Source organism: Propithecus coquereli, unplaced genomic scaffold, assembly GCF_000956105.1.
Source record: "Propithecus coquereli isolate 6110/MARCELLA unplaced genomic scaffold, Pcoq_1.0 Scaffold76, whole genome shotgun sequence".
NCBI lineage: Eukaryota > Metazoa > Chordata > Mammalia > Primates > Indriidae > Propithecus > Propithecus coquereli.
The window spans coordinates 5,660,569-5,678,533 of record NW_012153729.1 but is presented as its reverse complement, the minus strand read 5'-3'; the positions used below and the strand labels follow the sequence as shown (position 1 = coordinate 5,678,533).

The window sequence follows — 17,965 nt, the reverse complement described above, 5'->3', positions numbered from 1 at the left end:
AGTTTGGGTGGCCGGAGGGGCATCTTTTTGTTTTGGTTTGCTTTTGGTAGCGTTATTATGTACCTAGGGATTTTTTAAAACACATCTGATGCGTTTCAGTCACTACCGTGATTATTCTTACTGATGCCAAATCAGCCCATCATTGGCCGCTTCAGCCTGATCTGTGAGTCCTCTCTGCGTACTCCCTGTGGTCTCTGCTTCCTTGCAACCTGGTGCGACAAGATGTTCCGGGCTGTGTGTATTTCCTGCTCCGTGCCAGGGATGAGCCATTCCTGCAAGGAACTCTCGTTCCTTGTAGCAGGAAATGATAGTTAGACACCACAGTGTGGGCATATGAGGTGCTTCTTGTTTCACGGGGGTTTTCTTTCTAGGCCCTGTGAATGAATAGCTAGGAAATACTTTTTTTAAAAGATAAAATAGATACCGATGCTTTCAATTCAATTTCATGACTACAAGCCTTTTAATAATTGCATGTGTCTTCTGTCTGTATCTTTCTCCATACTGAAAATCCAGTTCCTACAACACCAACATGTTTACCCACCTACTTGATCCCACACACACAGAACAGTCTCAGAATAGTAATGTCAACACTATGATTATTGAAAATGGTTTCTGGTTTCTTGCAGTTCTTTTTGTTCTTGGGGTACGCCCCTCTAGGCATATACTTCACATGACTGCGCTGCAAAGGCATTTGAAATAGTTTCTCTTGGTAATTTTGCTACAACTCGATACATTATTAGGTCCATTTGCTTCATTTTGTTTTCGATTTTTAGGGATTGATTTTTTTAATTTAATTTTGTTCTATAATTATGCAGAACATTTACATGGTTCCAAAGTGAAATCTACAAAGGAAATTCAGAAAAAAATCAGCTTTGATCTTGGTGATCTCGGCCCTCGTAGGTTCGATTGTTTTTGTGTGTTGGTTTAGTGGGGTTTTTCCTTCCATTTCTTTACTGTAAGCGAGAACAGACAGCCCTCCTTATCCAGGGGTTCCGCATCCATGGATTCAACCAAACTCAGATCGAAAATAATTGGAAAATAATTGTACCTGTACTGAACATGTACAGACTTTTTCCTTGTCATTATTCCCCAAATACAATATGACAACTATTTACATAGCATTTATATTGGACTGGGTATTATAAGTAACCCAGAGATGATCTAAAGTATGCAGGGCAATGTGCACAGGTTATATGCAAACACTACACCATTTTATATCAGGGACTTGAGCATCTGTGGATTTTGGTATCTGCATGTACGAATGTGCACCCTCCCCTTCCTAGATAAAGGACAATGTGCTTTCCACACTTTCTCCATCTTGCTTTTTAAAATTATTATTTACAATATATGCTGGAGATTACTCCATAGAAGTATAGAGAGAGATTCCTTGTTCCTTTTTATACTCATCTCATACTTTATCATGTGGATCTCCTATAGTTTATCCAACTAGCCCCCTAGTGATAACATTTTGGTTGTTTATAGTCTTTTACTGTAACCACCCTTTCTGCAGTGAGGAGCTTTGTGCGTACGTCTTTTTCTCTTTTCACAGTAGAGCTTTGGACTAGATTCCTAGACATGAGATTGTTGAGTCAAAGGGTAAAAATGTATATAATTTTGCTGTTATTGCCAAATATCCCCCCATTCGATTTATTTATTTATTTTTTATTTAATTTTTTAAATAGGAAATATATTTATAAGATTGAAAAACTAAAAAAAGTTAGAAAAATAAATATATAGCAGAAAGCCTCCATTCCCCCCCACCAGCTCTGAAGGGAAGGCCTCTTATCCCTAAGCCTCCTCTTCACATGCAGCCGGAGAAGAACAAGTGGCTGGCATCCCAGAGGAAATATTTTGAAACAGCCACAGAAAGCCACACCCCACCGCCATCTTGGGCTCCAGGTGTGGACCTGTAAGATGATGACGTCAACATTGTGACTCCACAAAACCACACTTCTGTGACCCTGTGCGCTTCTTCTGGGTCATTTTTGTGGTCAAGGCCCAGTGATATTGTTTTAAGGCACCTATACAGACACTCTTTTTCCTTCATTTTTTTTTTTAAATTGTAGCGACTATAATTGGCTTAAGCCCAGTAAAAAAAAATATTTACCCAGACTTTACACTTGCTACGGAACACACCACACAATTAATTCTAACAGCGTAATTAATTCAAATTTGCATTAATTAAATTAAATTAAAACATTAAACTTGTTTCTTAATCTACTCCAAAGAAGTTCGGCAATTTAATTGCTACGAAACAACTGAAATCAGGAGGATATTTAACATACTTATTAAATGCCACTTAGTATTTCTGTTTAGTATTTTTAGGGTCTAATTAGTGTCTAATTAACTTGCTATAGGCCATCTTTCCACAATACCAATTAAATTTCAAAACGTCCTTTATAAACACATGGCCAGGAAAAGGAGAAGATTAAGCATTGTTACAGGCATGAGTTAATCAGGAGACATTGGCGTGGCATTGTTTTATATCTATAAATACCCATGCTTATTAAAACTCATCAAGTGTTGCTTTTCACCATTAATTGCAATTTAATCAACTTCAAATAAATGAGGAAATCTCTGAAACCAGCTGTCATTGTTGTAGACAGATGAAGGGCCCAGAAAACAGGCGTGCGAGGTGAGAGAGCAGGTGGCAGACAAGGAGGAGGTGAAACGGCGGGGTTAGGCGACCAGCGGTGGAGCGCGCAGGGGGCAGACTGGAGAGGAAGCGATGGGCTTCCAGACGGGGTTTTCTGGCCGATGCCCCGCCTCTGGGTGATGTTTAGGATCAAAATCCCAACTTGGAAGGGGCGTAAGAGGACAACAGTTACCCACAAACTAAGGTTCCCAGCTCTCCAGGAAGGGACCCTCAGAGGTCTCCAAGGTGGCCCAGCCTGTACGGAGCAAGATGGAAGAGCTCAGGGCCTGGAATCCAAGCACCAGCTTCCCCCAGCTATGCGAGCCTCTCTGAGCCTCAGTTTCCTCACCTGTAAAACACAGGGCCGGCGTCATGGGCGTGCCATCTGCACAGCCGTCCAGGGCTCTGCACGTAGAAGGGCCCCGCACTTGGTTAAATGTTCTGCTGCTGTCATCTTGAAATTCTTAATAAGTTTTGAACAAGAGAGCCCTCCGTTTCCATTGCACACGGGGCCTGTAAAATGATGTCGCCCAGTCCTGGTAAAATGCCTCCCTCACGGGGCCACCATGAGATCGAGTGAGAGACGGCTCAGGAGCCCCCAGCACAGAGCTCTTCCTAGAGTCAGTGGCTCAAGAAGTGGGGCAGCGCACCAGAGCGGACTCCAGTGGCCTGTGGGTCTCCTGCACTGCCTGTCCCTTCCCTGGGAGGAGACACCACGGAGACCTGAGCTCCTGGACACTGTCCCTTGGTTGGCCCAGCCCGTGGGAGAGGGCTGGGCCTCTTCTGGAACCTTCTTGCTGCCCTGCCTGAATTGTTGGCCTCTCCCCAGCTGATTGCCTGGGAACCGGAACAGGAAGAGGAGGTTACCATGGTGACTGCCCGGCCTAACTTTCAAGACAGCATCCACGTGGGCTTCGTGTCTGGCCTGAAGAAGTTCACGGAGTACTTCACCTCGGTGCTGTGCTTCACCACCCCCGGAGACGGGCCCCGCAGCGCCCCGCAGCTGGTGCGCACCCACGAGGACGGTAGGCACCTCCCACCCCGTGCACCCTCCACAGGCCAGGCTGGGCGCTCGGGCGGAAGGCCGTCCTGGGCTTGTCTCCCATGCTGGGGCACCCCCAGGGCTGCGGGCTGCCTTGCAGATGGTGGTCTCTCTCTGGCTCTAACTGACATTGGGCGGGGTGGGGGGCCCTTCCGGGGTACAGTGCCCGGGCCGGTGGGACACCTGAGCTTCAGTGAAATCCTGGACACCTCGCTGAAGGTCAGCTGGCAGGAGCCGGGAGAGAAGAACGGCATCCTCACAGGTAGGCGCCGCGGGTCTCCGGGCCACAGGTGGCACAGGGCTGGGAAAGTCAGCTAGTCCCTGCCCTGCCTTCCAGCTGCTTTCCACCCAAAAGTCGACCCCCTCTGCCAGAAACCGCTCAGAGGAGGCTCTCGGCAGCTCCGCTCCTTCACATTTCCCAGATCTTCAGCCACAGACCTAAGTGGCTGCCACAGTGACTTGCTCTCTCCCACAATCCTCACTGACGGTGGCATCCCCTCCAGGGTACACCCAGGGCCCTGGCATGGTGCCAGCAGCTCCCACCTCCCTCAGTCCTGTCGCTCCCAGTGGGGTCTACCTGCCAACCCAGGGAAGACGTGGGGAGTGGGGTGGAGGGTCAGGCCAGCTTAGCATCAGCCAAGCTCACGCCACCACGGGGGGCTCTTCCCAGGCTACCGGATCTCCTGGGAGGAGTACAACCGAACCAACACCCGCGTGACGCACTACCTGCCCAACGTGACCCTGGAGTACCGTGTCACAGGCCTCACCGCGCTCACCACCTACACCATCGAGGTGGCCGCCATGACCTCCAAGGGCCAGGGCCAGGTGTCTGCCTCCACCATCTCGTCTGGGGTGCCTCCGGGTAAGTGCCCGTGCTCAGGGCAGGACTCCTGGCCTCTGTGGTTCTCCTGGGTGGAATCCCATTCGAGATGGCCTTGTCTTTCAGGGACGTTGGCTTTCTTCCCGCAGAGCCCTCCCCTCCCTTTGTGGTCTGTGGATCCATGGGTCCCCTGGTTGTCCCCAGCACAGACTGAATTCACATAATACCAGGTCTCTGACGGGGCGCCATGGGCTCGCTGCTGCTCCGTCCCATGGCTCGCAGAGGAACAGAGGCCCCCGGCAGCCCCTTCTTTGTCTCCTCTGCCCTACCAGCCCCCCTTCACCCTGTCTCACACAGGCCCCACGTCAGGCAGTAGGGTCTGTGATTGCGGGGAAGAATTCCCACTGTCACCCAGAAAGTCCGAATGGGATTCTGGCCAACGGAGAGTTGGCTGGGAGGCAGCAGGACGTGGTGGGAGCGATCTCAGGCCCCATGTGACAAGTGAGCTGAGGTCCAGTCCCAGCTCTGCCACCCTGAGCAAGTCAAGTGCCTCCTCTGTGCCTCAGCCTCCCCACTCTGTACGTAGGGGGAGTTAGACTAGATAACCACGTGGCCCCTTGAGCTCACGAAGGCTATGCTCGTGTGACCTGCCCGTGGGCATGGCTGGGGCACCTGAGCTACGATCCACCCTCAGTGTCAGTAACAATCAGAGTGACAAACATCTGTGTGGTGCTCACCAGGGGTGGAGCTGAGAGCTTTATACACACCGGCTCGTTTAGTCTCACAACAGCCATGAGGGAGGTGTTGTCATTATTGTCTCCATCTTACTGAGGAGGACACGGGGGCACAGAGAGGTAGGGAACTTGCCCAGAGACACACGGCCTCTAAGAGGTGGTGTTGGATCCACACTCAGACAGTCCAACTCCGGAATCTGTGCTCTTTCTAGGCGTCCTGAGCCCTGAGAGCCACGGGGTTCCTGGTTGGAAACAGGAGCTGCCCCCTGTCCCCACCTGTCCTTCCAGCCTCCCCCAGCCATTACCGGGCTTGGGAGGGGCTGTGCACGGGTGGAGGGGAGGATCGGTCCCGCCTGGTCCTCACTGAGCCTGGCGTGGCTTTGCGCGGCTTCCAGCCCCCCGTGAGCATCTCACTCACACCGAACCTGCCAGAGAGGAAGCCCCTCGCGTACCCGGCCCTGTTCCCTGGCCCTGGGGGACCCCCTCAGCCCTCGGGTCAGCCTCGGCCTCCCGGTACGAGCGAGATGTGCTGTAAGACACAGGCACAAAGACTTGGTGGGATGAGGCCTTGGCCGTGGCTCTCCTGGGACATTTCCAGGAAAGGTGTCGGTGACACACAGCCCCCTCTGTGCCCCAAAATCCTGTTCAGTGTGGAGGGACGTTCTCACCCCATCATTCCCATCCTCCTCTCTTTTTCCAGAACTCCCAGGGCCCCCCACCAACCTGGGCATTTCTAACATCGGTCCCCGCTCCGTGACCTTGCAGTTCAGGCCCGGCTACGACGGGAAGACCTCCATCTCCCGCTGGCTGGTGGAGGCTCAGGTAAAGCCTGCTGCAGGGTGCCTGGGGCCTGGGCACTCCATGCTCTTGGGTGCAAAATCAGACGTGTATTTCAGTCTGTGTGAATTTTTACGTGTAACTGTCGATGGCCAAGTGTACCCCACTACCCGAGCTTTCCAATAGCGTCTCCACGCCCACCTCCCCTTTGCATGTGAAACACACACATGCCAATCCCTGCCTGGTCCCAGGGGGTGACTAGCCGGCCTGGGAAAATACCCAGTTGCTGCCAGCAGCCTATCACCCCATGGTTCTCAGCCTCAGCTGCACCCTGGAATCATCAGGGAGCGTTCAGAAGTTCCAACACCTGCATCCCCTCCGCAGAAACTGGTCCTGATTCGCTGGTTTAAGGGGCAGTCTGGGTTTTAGAAGCACCCCAGGGCGTTTGGCAGAATCAACTGGGAGCTTGTGAAAAGCACAGATTCCGGGGCACCGCGCCCAGGGCAGGGCCTAGGACCTTGCCTTGGTTATGACAAGCACTCCATGAGGTTCTAATGCAGGAGGTCTCAGAGTCACATCGCAGGCATGTTTAAGGGCCTGGAAGGATGGTGGCCCCATTTGGTGCCCTCCAGGGGAGCCGTGGGATTTGAACCAAGACCTTCCCCGGGCAGGGCTTGTACCTCCTCAGGGCCAGGGCTCAGAGCACCGCCATCTTGGCCCTGGAGGCTGGACAGGCCTAAAGGTCCCTCCCTTCCCCAGGTGGGCGTGGTCGGGGAGGGAGAGGAGTGGCTGCTGATTCATCAGCTCGCCAACGAGCCCGATGCCCGCTCCATGGAGGTGCCCGACCTCAACCCCTTCACCTACTACAGGTAACGTGACGGAGCAGGGGAGGGGGTGCTGGCCCAGGGCCAGGGAGGGCTGCCCACACTGGGACAGGTTTGGCTCTGGGGTCCGGCCCTTATCGTCTTCTCATCCCTCCCCCCCGCCCTCCATCCCAGCTTCCGCATGCGCCAGGTGAACATCGTAGGCACCAGTCCACCCAGCCAGCCTTCCAGAAAGATCCAGACTCTGCAGGCGCCTCCTGACATGGCCCCAGCCAATGTGTCTCTGCGCACGGCCAGTGAGACCAGCCTGTGGCTACGCTGGATGGTGAGGCTTCCCCGAGGGCACCAGGGTAGGATGTCCCCTTGACCCTCACCGCCGAGGGCTCTCGTGGGAATACCTACAGTTCCTTTCTCTTTTCTCTACTTTTTTTTTTTAACTTCTTTACTTAGCTGGTAAAGTGCCTGATAATCAGTCTTGGCCAAAGGAACAAATGCCCCACATGAGAGGAAACAGCTAGAAAATACTGTTCACAGAGCATTGCCGAGTGCCAAGCATTTTACATTTTTTATCCTATTTGATCCTCCCAGTAATCGAAGCACACGTTATTATCCCAGTTTACGGCTAGGAAAACTGAAGCTCAGAGGGGTTAGGAACTGGCTCATGGCCACACAGCTCCCAGGCAGTGGGTCTGGGGCTCAGGTGCCAGGTGTCCCTCCACACTAGGTCAGAGGGTGTGCCACGGACCAGGGTGGTACACAGAGGGTCATTACCCCTGGTGACCCTGCACGAGGTCATAGTCCTAATATGCTGAGGTTCCTTCCTGCCAGGCAAGGCTCTGAGTGCTCTGTTCAAAGTCGGGCATTGAATCCTCTCAACAAGCCTGCGACAGCAGCGTGATCCTGGTCCCCGTTGTGCAGATAACTTGCCCAAGGCCCCTGCATCCTCCCACACCCTTTAATTAACAGGGCTGAGATCATAACCCAGGGAGTCTGTACCCCCAAATCCACAGCCCTAACCGCTGAGCACACTGCCGTCTCACGCTCTGGGGAGCAGGAGAGACCACTCCTTCCCAGGCCTTCGTCTGGGACAGCGTGTCTGAGCACAGGTCCCACAAAGCAGCAGTCCCAAGAGGTGCTTGGAGCAAACAGGAATTCTGGCACCCCATGGGGAACAGCACTGCATGCCAGGGCTCCTTAGAGAAGGAAGATCCCTTTCTGGTTGTGCAAAACACAACTTGCAAAAGGCACCGCGCCGGGGCAGATTCACTGTGAAGCCATGTGCCTTTCACGTACGCTGTATTAGCAATCAGTCCTGCTTCCCCTCCCAGAGTGGCCGTCACCGGGCAGAGCTGTCCCGGCCCAGCCCAGCGGCCAAGAGCACCGGGGCAGGCAGGCACCCCGGCGGGCAGCCTCTGTGACCCTGTAGCCTCCTGTCCCCTGTCTCTCAGGCTCCCCCCCGCCACCCTGGGCTGGCTCCCTACTTCCCTCCCTAATCTCACTTTAAGGTGTCGAAACACTAAAAGGTTAAAGAGCCCAACATGGAGTGTGGGGGCTGGAAGGGGAACAGAAGGGCAGTTGCTCCATGCTGCAGGGCCCCTGGCACCTCTCAGGCCGCGCTAATGGCGCAGGGTCCGTTACCTTTCCTTAGCAGGCGAGGGAGCAGCACAGGCCCATCTCCACTCCAGGCCCATCGATCGCTGTCTTAATGGGCTTCAGTGGGCTTCACTAAGTGTCTGCAGGAAGGGGCGGGCCGGCAGGAGGGGTGCATGGTGAGAAAGCAGGCAGGGGCCAAAGGGGAGGGCTGGGATACAGTGGTCGGCATGTGGTGAGCCCACAGAGCCCCTGGGGGCAGGATGGGGGACGTGGGGGCTGAAGAAGCCCCACTGCAGCCCTGTCCCCTTCAGAGGAGGAGCAGAAGGCCCAGCCCTGGGCTCACACCTGCTTCCAGCCACGGGCTCCCCCTACGTGCACACCCCTCCGCTGCTCCCCAGCCCTGCCCACGTTCATCCCAACAACCTTGAACCCGTGAGCATAGCCCCCAACCTAGTCCTAAGGCCCAGGACAGAAGTCTGTCTTTTTGATGAGACTCAAATGAGGAGGAGGCTGAAAATGCAGCAGGAGAGACTGAAGTTTGCTGCACAGAAGGACTTCCCACCTGCTCCCCCAAGGGCAGGCATGAGCCGAGACCAGGTGTTGTGGGCAGTTCAGCCCAGTGTGTGCTGGCAGCCTGAGTGAGCAGCTGAGCAGTGGAGGCAGCCAGGGCCGAGGGCGGCTGTGCCCATCAGTGTGCTGGACAGACAGCCCCGGGGTCTCCGTGAAAGGCCTGACTCCCTTGGCAGGGTAATGAGTTGGTCACACGCACAGCAGAGAACGGGCGCTGCGTCTCCATCCTCCTCAGGGAGATAAGGGCAGTCAGAGACACAGCTACACAAACTAAGCTACACTTGGCAATGGCACCTCACGTGACACTGGCAGGTTGACGGTGGGCTGGGTAACCCTGAAGGCTCCCTGGAGGAGGGGCCACCTGACCATGCCAGGGCAGTCGTTCCCTGCACATGGGGTGGGGTCCTGGCCTCACAGCAGCTCTGCCGCCCCCGCCTTGCTGCAGCCTCTCCCGGAGATGGAGTACAACGGGAACCCCGAGTCCGTGGGCTACAAGATCAAGTACAGCCGGTCAGACGGCCACGGCAGGACACTGAGCCACGTGGTCCAGGACCGCGTGGAGCGGGAGTACACCATCGAGGACCTGGAGGAGTGGACGGAGTACCGCGTCCAGGTCCAGGCCTTCAACGCCATCGGCAGCGGGCCCTGGAGCCGTACAGTGGTGGGCAGGACCCGGGAGTCAGGTACCACCACCCCGCTGACCACGCTGCCTGTCTCTCTGCCCTCAGGGCCACCCAAGGGCAGCCGGGCTGAAGCCGTTGTTCAAACACAGCCCGCGTTGGTTTCCTCTGTGCTCATCAAGGCCAAGCAACCCGCCAGGACCGCCCCACTGTTCCCCAGGGCGGCTCTCACCCATCCAAACTGCCCACCTCCCTGACCTCGGGACCCAATGGTGCCTGAAAGAGCTGAGATGGAGGAGTGGGGAAAGGGTTTGCCCTCAGAAGCTTCCAGAAACACAACCAACAGCTCCTGGGGTCCTGGCCAGGGGTCACCGCAGAACGTGGGCCCCGCGGGCAGGCAACCCTCGTTCATGCACGTGTGGGTCACCCTGTGCAGCTCTTTCCTAGCACTTTATAAATGACAGGCGGCTTTCCTGGGCCGCGGCCCCCACTGCTGCGCTGGCAGGAAACGCAAGTTCGTCTAACATTAGCCCGAGGAGGGTTGGGGGAGGCACATCTGAAATCAGAAACAGTGTCTGCAACATTCCAAACCCAAAGACATGGTAACGGGATCACGTGCTGTTTGGGGACCATCTGTGCCACGTGTTGCTCTGTGGATGTCCATCGGGCCCCACCCCCGGCCGCCCTCCCGCCCTCCCTCCCTGCCACTGTAGACTCAATGTTGGCTCCTGAGTTCCTTCTCTGCCCTCCCTCTCCCTCCAGTCCCCTCCTCTGGCCCCACCAACGTGTCCGCGCTGGCCACCACCTCCAGCAGCATGCTGGTGCGCTGGAGCGAGGTCCCCGAGGCCGACCGCAACGGGCTCGTGCTGGGCTATAAGGTGAGTCCTGTGGTCCCAGGAGGGGGGTCTCCATCTGCCTTCCCCCTCCTCTCCACCCAAGGGGCTCGTCCTCGTCACCCTCTGGGCCTCCGGGAGTGGGCACCGGGGTCTACCCGGCTCGCTGTTCACCTGTCACCTCGGGGCCCAGGGCGTCCTCCTTGGTGGGGAGGAGTCCAGCGAGGGCTCAGGGTCCTTGGGGCGGCTCCACCTCTCCCAGGAGGCCACACCTGTGCTCCCAGCCTCACTGGAAGCTCTGACGGACCCAGTTTCAGTTTCCATCACCTTCTAGAATCCCTCTTAAAGCCGCGCCTGGCTGCAACTTGGAAGTTGGCAGACGTGCTCTGCCACTTCTAGCTGTGCCTTGCACGATCACACCTCCTGTCTGGGCCTGTCTTCCCACCTGGATGCTCCTCTAAGGAGGCTTCCAGCGCTGTGGCTGATGGAACTTTGTGTCCCCAGCCTTCCGGGAACACTCGTTTTACCATCACCCCTCCCCTTCCGGGCCAAGCCACCCCAAGGAGCCCAAGTCTGCCCACCCCGCTCCTGGGGCTGAGACTCAGCGGAGGTGCTGGCGGCTGAGCCCCAGGCCCGAGGCCTCACGCCGTGCTGGGCCCGGCAGGTGATGTATAAGGAGAAGGACTCGGACGCCCAGCCGCGGTTCTGGCTGGTGGAAGGCAACTCGTCTCGCAGTGCCCAGCTCACGGGCTTGGGCAAATACGTGCTCTACGAGGTGCAGGTGCTGGCCTTCACGCGCGTCGGGGACGGCAGCCCCAGCCACCCTCCCATCCTGGAGCGGACGCTGGACGATGGTGAGTGCGCATCCCGGCGAGCTCGTGGAAGGCTGCGGGGGGGCGTCCTTCCTCCTGACCTCCCGGCCTGGCCCCTCTGGGGTCACCCTCTGCCCCACAGGGAACCATGGCTTCAGGCCCCTGCTGTGGGGATGGTTCACCCAGGGGGACGCTAATTACGGCCCGTGTGTCCCTGCAGACAACCCCAGGGCAGTCTGACATCTGATTCGGTCTCTCACTCTCTCTCCAGGACGAGTGTAGGGAACAGGGACTCTGCCAGTGTTAATCTCTCTTTCGCCTGGGGCAGGTTCACTTTGAGTAAAGGTCTGTGGAAGAGAAAGTCTTGATTTTTCCTGGGCACGAGCCTCCTGGTCCTGTTTGCAAAAGAGTGAGCCCAGGCGGGCTCCGGGCATTCGTCCCTGCAGCAGAAGTTCCCGTCAGAAGCTGACCGATGTGTCCTCTCCCCCTCCCTCCCCCCGACGAGGTGCTGCCCACCCCAGACACTTGCAGGGTCCAAGCAAGAGTGCAGAAGGAAGCCCAGTACCATATGTCTACAGAGTCCAAAGTTATACATCAAGCTAATGAACTGTTAAGTTAAATATGTTCTATCCTCCTGCCTTGACAAATGTACCCTTATAATGACCGAAAAGGCAAAGTTCAAGTTTGGAAATCTCAGACATCTTGGCGCTCTATGCTGGAATGAGGTGACAAGGGAAGAGCACCCCCCAACTCTCCCCACACCCCCTACTCCGTGCTCTTCCACCCTTACCTTTGGCCCACACCATTCAGTCTTCCTCCGTGCCCCCCAAAACAGCTACCCCTTGGCCATGGCTGGGCCCAGGGGTGCACAGTCTGCCCTCAGGAGTAGACCCCGGAAGCAAGCGTGGGGCTGTCTGGACAGGGGATTCCAGGAGCCCGGGATCCCAGGCGAGGTCTAGAGAGAGGATTGGTGCAGGCTCAGGGGGCGATTCCCTTTGCCCCATGGGTGGCAGGAAGTCAGAGCAGAACCTTCTACAGCACAGACCCAGGACAGGGCCGTGGCCGGGGTCTAAGGGCGGCCCGGTTCCCGGGCACGTGCACAGACTCAGCCACAGGAAGCCGGGGCCGTGGTTCCCTGCCAGTAACACCAACTCTGAGGCTAGAAACCTCATTCGACCTTCCGGCTCCTGCCAAACGACACTTATTTTAGAGTAGAAACCTCATTGATTTCATTTTCACAACACTGGCTCCAAAGGCGGGGAGTGCAGACACAGAGCAGCGCTGCACACACACTGGGCTGAGCGGCGGGTCCCTGCGCCCCGCCCGGGAGCCGGGCTCAGAGGGCAGGGCCGGGCGGCAGCCTCATGGTCGGCCTCTTCTCCTTTGCCGCCTCTAGTCCCGGGGCCGCCCGTGGGCATCCTGTTCCCGGAGGTGAGGACCACGTCCGTGCGGCTGATCTGGCAGCCCCCCGCGGCCCCCAACGGCATCATCCTTGGTAAGCCTTCGCCCTTCCCCGGGCCCTGGCTGCGGGGAGAAGAAGGAGCATGAGATGTCCACACCCCCTCAAGGGTGGGATCTGAGTCCCAGGTCTCTTGCTGGAAGTTTCAGTCTGTAAGGTTACCTGCTGGGGGGGCAAGGTCAGGGTTTAGGTCCCTTCAGGACCACTGGTTGGCTTTGTGCCCCCAAATGTCCCCAGGCCCCAGCTGACTGGCCACCTGGTAGACCTCAGCTGCCATTTCTTAGTGTGGCCAAGCAAGGACGTGCTGGCCAGCTCTGCACAGCCACGCCACTGCTGGGAAGCAGGGCCCAAGGCACAGAGCAGAAGCTCATTTCACATTCAAGGTTCCCCTCCCGCCCTGCTCCCTGCACCACCCCCCACCGACCGACGCACACACCCCCAGGGTTGAAGTCGGCAGCTGCATGAACTTGAGCAAGTCTGCTGCCCTCTGTGGCCTCAGCCCCCTCCCTTGGAAAAGGTGGCTTCCTGGACTACCTGTGCCTGTCCCAGGGCCCCAGTCCTGACCCCATGCAACGCCTGCCCCAAACGGATGCCAGCCACACCCCGAAGACAGAGGGCGGGGTGGGGAGCAAGTGCCTTAGACCAGAACAACCTGGGCTAGAGTTCCAGCTCAGTCACTTACCAGCAGGTGGTCTGGCCTCTCTGAGCCCCGGTTTCCTCACTGAGGGCTGTTAGGGGGTCACAGACACTGTACCCCCAACAGTCTACACTCCCCAGGTGGCAGCTCAGGACTGGAGAGTGACCAAGAGGCCTTCAGACAGACCACAGCCAGGGTGGCCCACGTGCAGACACCGCTGTGGCCGAGGGAAGAGTGACCCTTTCTCAGGGTTCTGGGGGCAGCTGCCTTGCTCGCCCGCACAGCCGTGTCCTTCCTCCCCACAGCGTACCAGATCACACACCGGCCCAACAGCACCACGGCCAACACCGCCACGGTGGAAGTGCTGGCACCCAGCGCCCGCCAGTACACGGCCACTGGCCTCAAGCCGGAGTCTGTCTACCTGTTCCGCATCACAGCCCAGACCCGGAAGGGCTGGGGAGAGGCCGCCGAGGCCTTGGTGGTGACCACGGAGAAGAGAGGTGACTGCCCACAGGGCGCTGGGGAGGCCTGGGGGCAGCCACGGGCGAACCCCCAGCTAACCCAGGTGCTTGGAGCCTCTCCTAGGGGATGGCTGGGGCCAGACGGGTGTGGTCTGGAATGGAAAGTGGGCTCCCATCTTCGAAGTCAAGGTCGGCGAGAGCCCTAGCAGATTTCCAGAGCTGAGCTGGGAGTGCCCGTCCCCGGGAGCCTGCTCTGCTCTGGTTTCCAGAGGGAAATTGGTGGCCTGGTGACCAGCTTCCCCTCCCCCGTCACACGCCAGTCGTACCAGGCCGGCTGGAGGATCAGGCTGCCCTGAGCCAGCACCTTGCCCGAGGCTGGGCTCCCCAGCAGGGGGCCTGAGAGCCCGATTGGTGTGGAAGTGATGTATTAGAAACATTCTCAGGAAAACCAGCAGGACGGTGGTTCTTAACTAGGGGCTACTTTCGGTTGTCGAGCTTGGGTGGGTAGAGGCTGCTGCCGGCATTGGGTGGGTAGAGGCCAAGGATGCTGCTAAGCGTCCTTCAGTGCCCAGGACAGCCCCCCACAAGGCTCATCCAGGCCAAATGCCAGCAGTGCTGAGCTTGAGAAGCCCTGCAGGAGGGGACGGGGAAGTGGGGCTGGGGAGAGAAGGAAGCCACGCGAGAGTGAGATGGAAAGCAGAGTGCCACGGTGGGAACCGTGGGCTCCGTCCCGCTCCGTCGGGGGCAGCGTAGGTCCCATCCCAGCCTTGTTGCGCAGGAGCAAAGGAGCTGGGCGGGGCATTGGACCTTCTCGCTGCCAGCCCTTGGTCAGGGGCTGCCCCAAGGAGACGTAAATTCACAGGCAGTGGGGCTCTAGGAGACCAGGAGACCCAGGTGCGGGCTGTGCACCGGTGTGAGAATCTGCAAAGCCCCTGTGCATGGAAATGAGTGGGAACGGGGCCCCAGGCCAGAGCCCAGAGCACCCCCTTCCCTCCCCTGAGAAAGTCCGGCCCTCTCGGCCACCACCTGGCCCAGACTCACCCGCTCCTCCCCTTCCACTGCCCCCCAGACCGCCCGCAGCCCCCCAGCAAGCCGGTGGTGCAGCAGGAGGACGTGAGAGCCCGCAGCGTGCTGCTGTCCTGGGAGCCGGGCAGCGACGGGCTCTCGCCTGTGCGCTACTACACCGTCCAGACCCGCGAGCTGCCCAGCGGCCGGTGGGCGCTGCACTCCGCCTCCGTGAGCCACAACGCCTCCACCTTCATCGTGGACAGGTGAGGCCTGGGGCCCCTCCCAGCCGGGACAAGCCGGGACAGCGGTGGTCCCCTGGTGGGGGGCGTGGGGGCCCTCTGACAAACCCCCGCCCCGCCCGCCAACTCTCTTCCTCAGCCCGCACCGCCCGGCAGACCTCCCGTCCACTCTCGCCCCTCCAGGCCAGCTCCCTCCTAAGCCCCCGCTCCCTTTCCCCCCAGAACCCTGGTAGGGAAGGTCGCCTCTTAGTCGTCTATTTCTGGAGCCCGGAAGTCCCCTCCGGTGAAGTGCCTGTCATCCTTCATTAGCGATTCTTCCAGCCAGGCGGCATCTTCCTCTCCAGCGTTAATAGGGCAGGGAGCTGCACTCCGAAATTCCGGCTGCAATTTCATTCCCAGTGGGCTGCGGTTTTTATATGCTAGCGATGTGACCAGGAGTTTTGAGCAATACTTTCCTCCCCACCTCCCCCACCCCAATAAATCCAAAAGAAAGACGTTTGCTCGGAGAGGAAGTGCTGGTTAACTCCTGAGAGCCTCCACCCTTCCCCAACTTGCTAAATTTAAGACAGAGATGGCAGTTTGGGGGCGAGGGGGAGAGCTGTTCAGAGAGGGAGGTGCTGATGCTTTCGTGGCTGCGTCGTCCTCTGAGGTAGGAAATACGCAGACATTTCTTCTTGGGGACCGATGGCTTAAAATTGGGGCACAAGGCACCCCAAGCTGGCATGGTCTGGGGGCCTGGCCTGGGTGCTCAGGGGGGCCTGGCCTGGTCCTGGCTTGCCCCCTTTGTAGCAGAGCTCCTTCCTCAGCCTCGATGTTCCCTCCTGTGTAGTGGGTCAGCACGCCCGGCCCCTTTCCCAGGCGGGGAGAGCTCAGTGAGACCCCGTGGTGGAGGCGTGGGCAGGTCTTCAGGGAACCCCTTGGTTCATGGGACCCGCTTCCTCCACAGGCTCAAGCCCTTCACTTCCTACAAGTTCCGAGTGAAGGCAACAAATGACATTGGGGACAGCGAGTTCAGCGAGGAGTCGGAGTCGCTGACCACTCTGCAGGCCGGTCAGTGCCCCCTGCCCCATGGGTGGCTTTCTCTTGGCCCACTGGCTACTTCCTGGACACTGGGCATTCTCCTCTGGGGGAGGGGCCTCTAAAGATGGGGAACACCAGGCCCCTTCAGTCCCCGGGGCAGACTCAGAGGGACCTTTGCCAGGGGCTCAGGGTCCCAGACCCTGCCTGGCGTTCTAGTGCATTCTTTCTCTGGTGCCCCGGAAAGCTACCAGTGAATGGGGCCTGTGGCTCTGCAGGGAAGAGCAGAGGGGCCTCTGGGACCCCTGGGTTTGGCTGGGGTCAGGTCATAATACCTCTCTCCCTCCGCACTGGCCCATTGTTCTGCAGAAGTTGGGACGGTGGGCACAGAGGGTGGCTTAACCTGGACCTGCCCCACAGTCTGGGATCAGCAGACTCTGTCCCCATGGGCTCCTGGGGACCTGAAGCTGCAGCCCCCAAGCCCACATATCTGCCTCTCTCTGCAGCCCCGGACGAAGCCCCCACCATCCTCTCGGTGACCCCCCATACCACCACCTCCGTGCTGATCCGATGGCAGGTACGGCCCGGCCGGCAGAGGTTGCACAAGGACTCAGCTAAGTTCTGCACTGGGACGGGAAAGCCACAGTCCCCACCAGGGCTTGCTGGAGTCCCCAGGTTCTTCGCCCTTCAGGGCACCTGGGAAGGCATGAGAAATCCAGGGGTGTGCATGTCACAGAACATTCTATACACACACGTGCACACACATGGACATTCACATATACCTCATGCCACTCTCCAGATACTCACATCAGGCAGGTGTTACCATCCCCTTCTGCAGGTGAGGACCAAGCCTCAGAGAGGGGACACGAACGGCCCATGCCACAGCTAGCAAGCGGCAGGGCCAGGCTTATTAGACTTAGGTCTGCTGAATCCTCAGACAAAATGGTGCTTGAGGCTCTCAGGGCCCCCAGAATCTCCGTGAAACCCAGACCCAGTGGTCAGTGAAGGGATTCTTAAAAGAGACGTGTGTCCGTCACCGTGAGCAGGAACCCACTGTCCAGGGAGAGAGGAAACGCCCCCTTCCTCCACGCCTGTCCCGGCCGCCTGCTCCTCGGGGCCTGGGGAAGGCCGTGGGCAAACTCAGAGCCCAGGCTGCCTGTGTGTCCTGCCCTTTGGGACCCTCCTGTGCCCCAGCTCAGTGGGTCACCCGCAGTGGCCTCAAAGTGGTGAACTCTTGCCTGCTTCTCAGATCCGAGGGACAGGCCCTGCCCTTTCCCCCTGCAGCCCCCAAAGGGAGAGCCCTCAAAGACAGAGCCAGGAGGGCACACAGCCTCGCCTTGGATGAAGATGACCTGGTGTAGCTGGGACCAGGACAAGGCTGAGCAGCTTGGGCAACGTGGCAGAGGGGGTGGGGAGGTGTCCGCAGCAGCCAGGGAAGTAATGAAGGAGCTAATAAAAGGCTCAACCGTTTCAGTAGGTTTTTAAAAAGAGATATCATAAAAGTAGTTGACACCTTCTCCCGAAGCCTTTCTCCCGCTAAGCTGGGAGTGGAAGCAAAAGAGAAAGTGAGGGGCGCACTCGCCCCTGTATGTGCTGAAGAGTGGGGACCACCAGGCCGGGGAGGCTGGTGATCAGGGCTGGAGCTCCGGACAAGGAACGGCTCCATGAAACGCTATGTGTCCGGCACCGTGCCCAGGCCCCAACAATGCTGTGTGATCTTGGGCAAGTTCCTTAACATCTCTGAGCCTCCGTCTCTTGCTCTGTTGGAGGGCAACCGCATGATTCCTGACCTCCCCTGCCTCACGGGGAACGCTGCAGTGACGAATGACCTCGGGAAATGCTTTGCAAATTAAAAGTGCTCCATGTTATCTTGATTTCTGCTCC

At 57.9% G+C, this 17,965-nt stretch overlaps 1 protein-coding gene across 1 annotated transcript in view; it reads left to right on the top strand.

Moving 5' to 3' along the window:
* The window catches only part of SDK2 (sidekick cell adhesion molecule 2), a 150,985-nt gene that overhangs the window by 98,918 nt on the left and 34,102 nt on the right, over positions 1 to 17,965 (top strand). The window contains exons 19-32 of the mRNA XM_012662229.1: positions 3,465 to 3,660; positions 3,841 to 3,939; positions 4,348 to 4,539; positions 5,932 to 6,053; positions 6,768 to 6,877; positions 7,007 to 7,157; positions 9,441 to 9,678; positions 10,378 to 10,493; positions 11,113 to 11,302; positions 12,657 to 12,755; positions 13,662 to 13,856; positions 14,887 to 15,088; positions 16,011 to 16,114; positions 16,588 to 16,658. Of these exons, the coding sequence (XP_012517683.1) occupies positions 3,465 to 3,660; positions 3,841 to 3,939; positions 4,348 to 4,539; positions 5,932 to 6,053; positions 6,768 to 6,877; positions 7,007 to 7,157; positions 9,441 to 9,678; positions 10,378 to 10,493; positions 11,113 to 11,302; positions 12,657 to 12,755; positions 13,662 to 13,856; positions 14,887 to 15,088; positions 16,011 to 16,114; positions 16,588 to 16,658 (2,085 nt within the window). The remainder of the gene's footprint in view (positions 1 to 3,464; positions 3,661 to 3,840; positions 3,940 to 4,347; positions 4,540 to 5,931; positions 6,054 to 6,767; positions 6,878 to 7,006; positions 7,158 to 9,440; positions 9,679 to 10,377; positions 10,494 to 11,112; positions 11,303 to 12,656; positions 12,756 to 13,661; positions 13,857 to 14,886; positions 15,089 to 16,010; positions 16,115 to 16,587; positions 16,659 to 17,965) is intronic.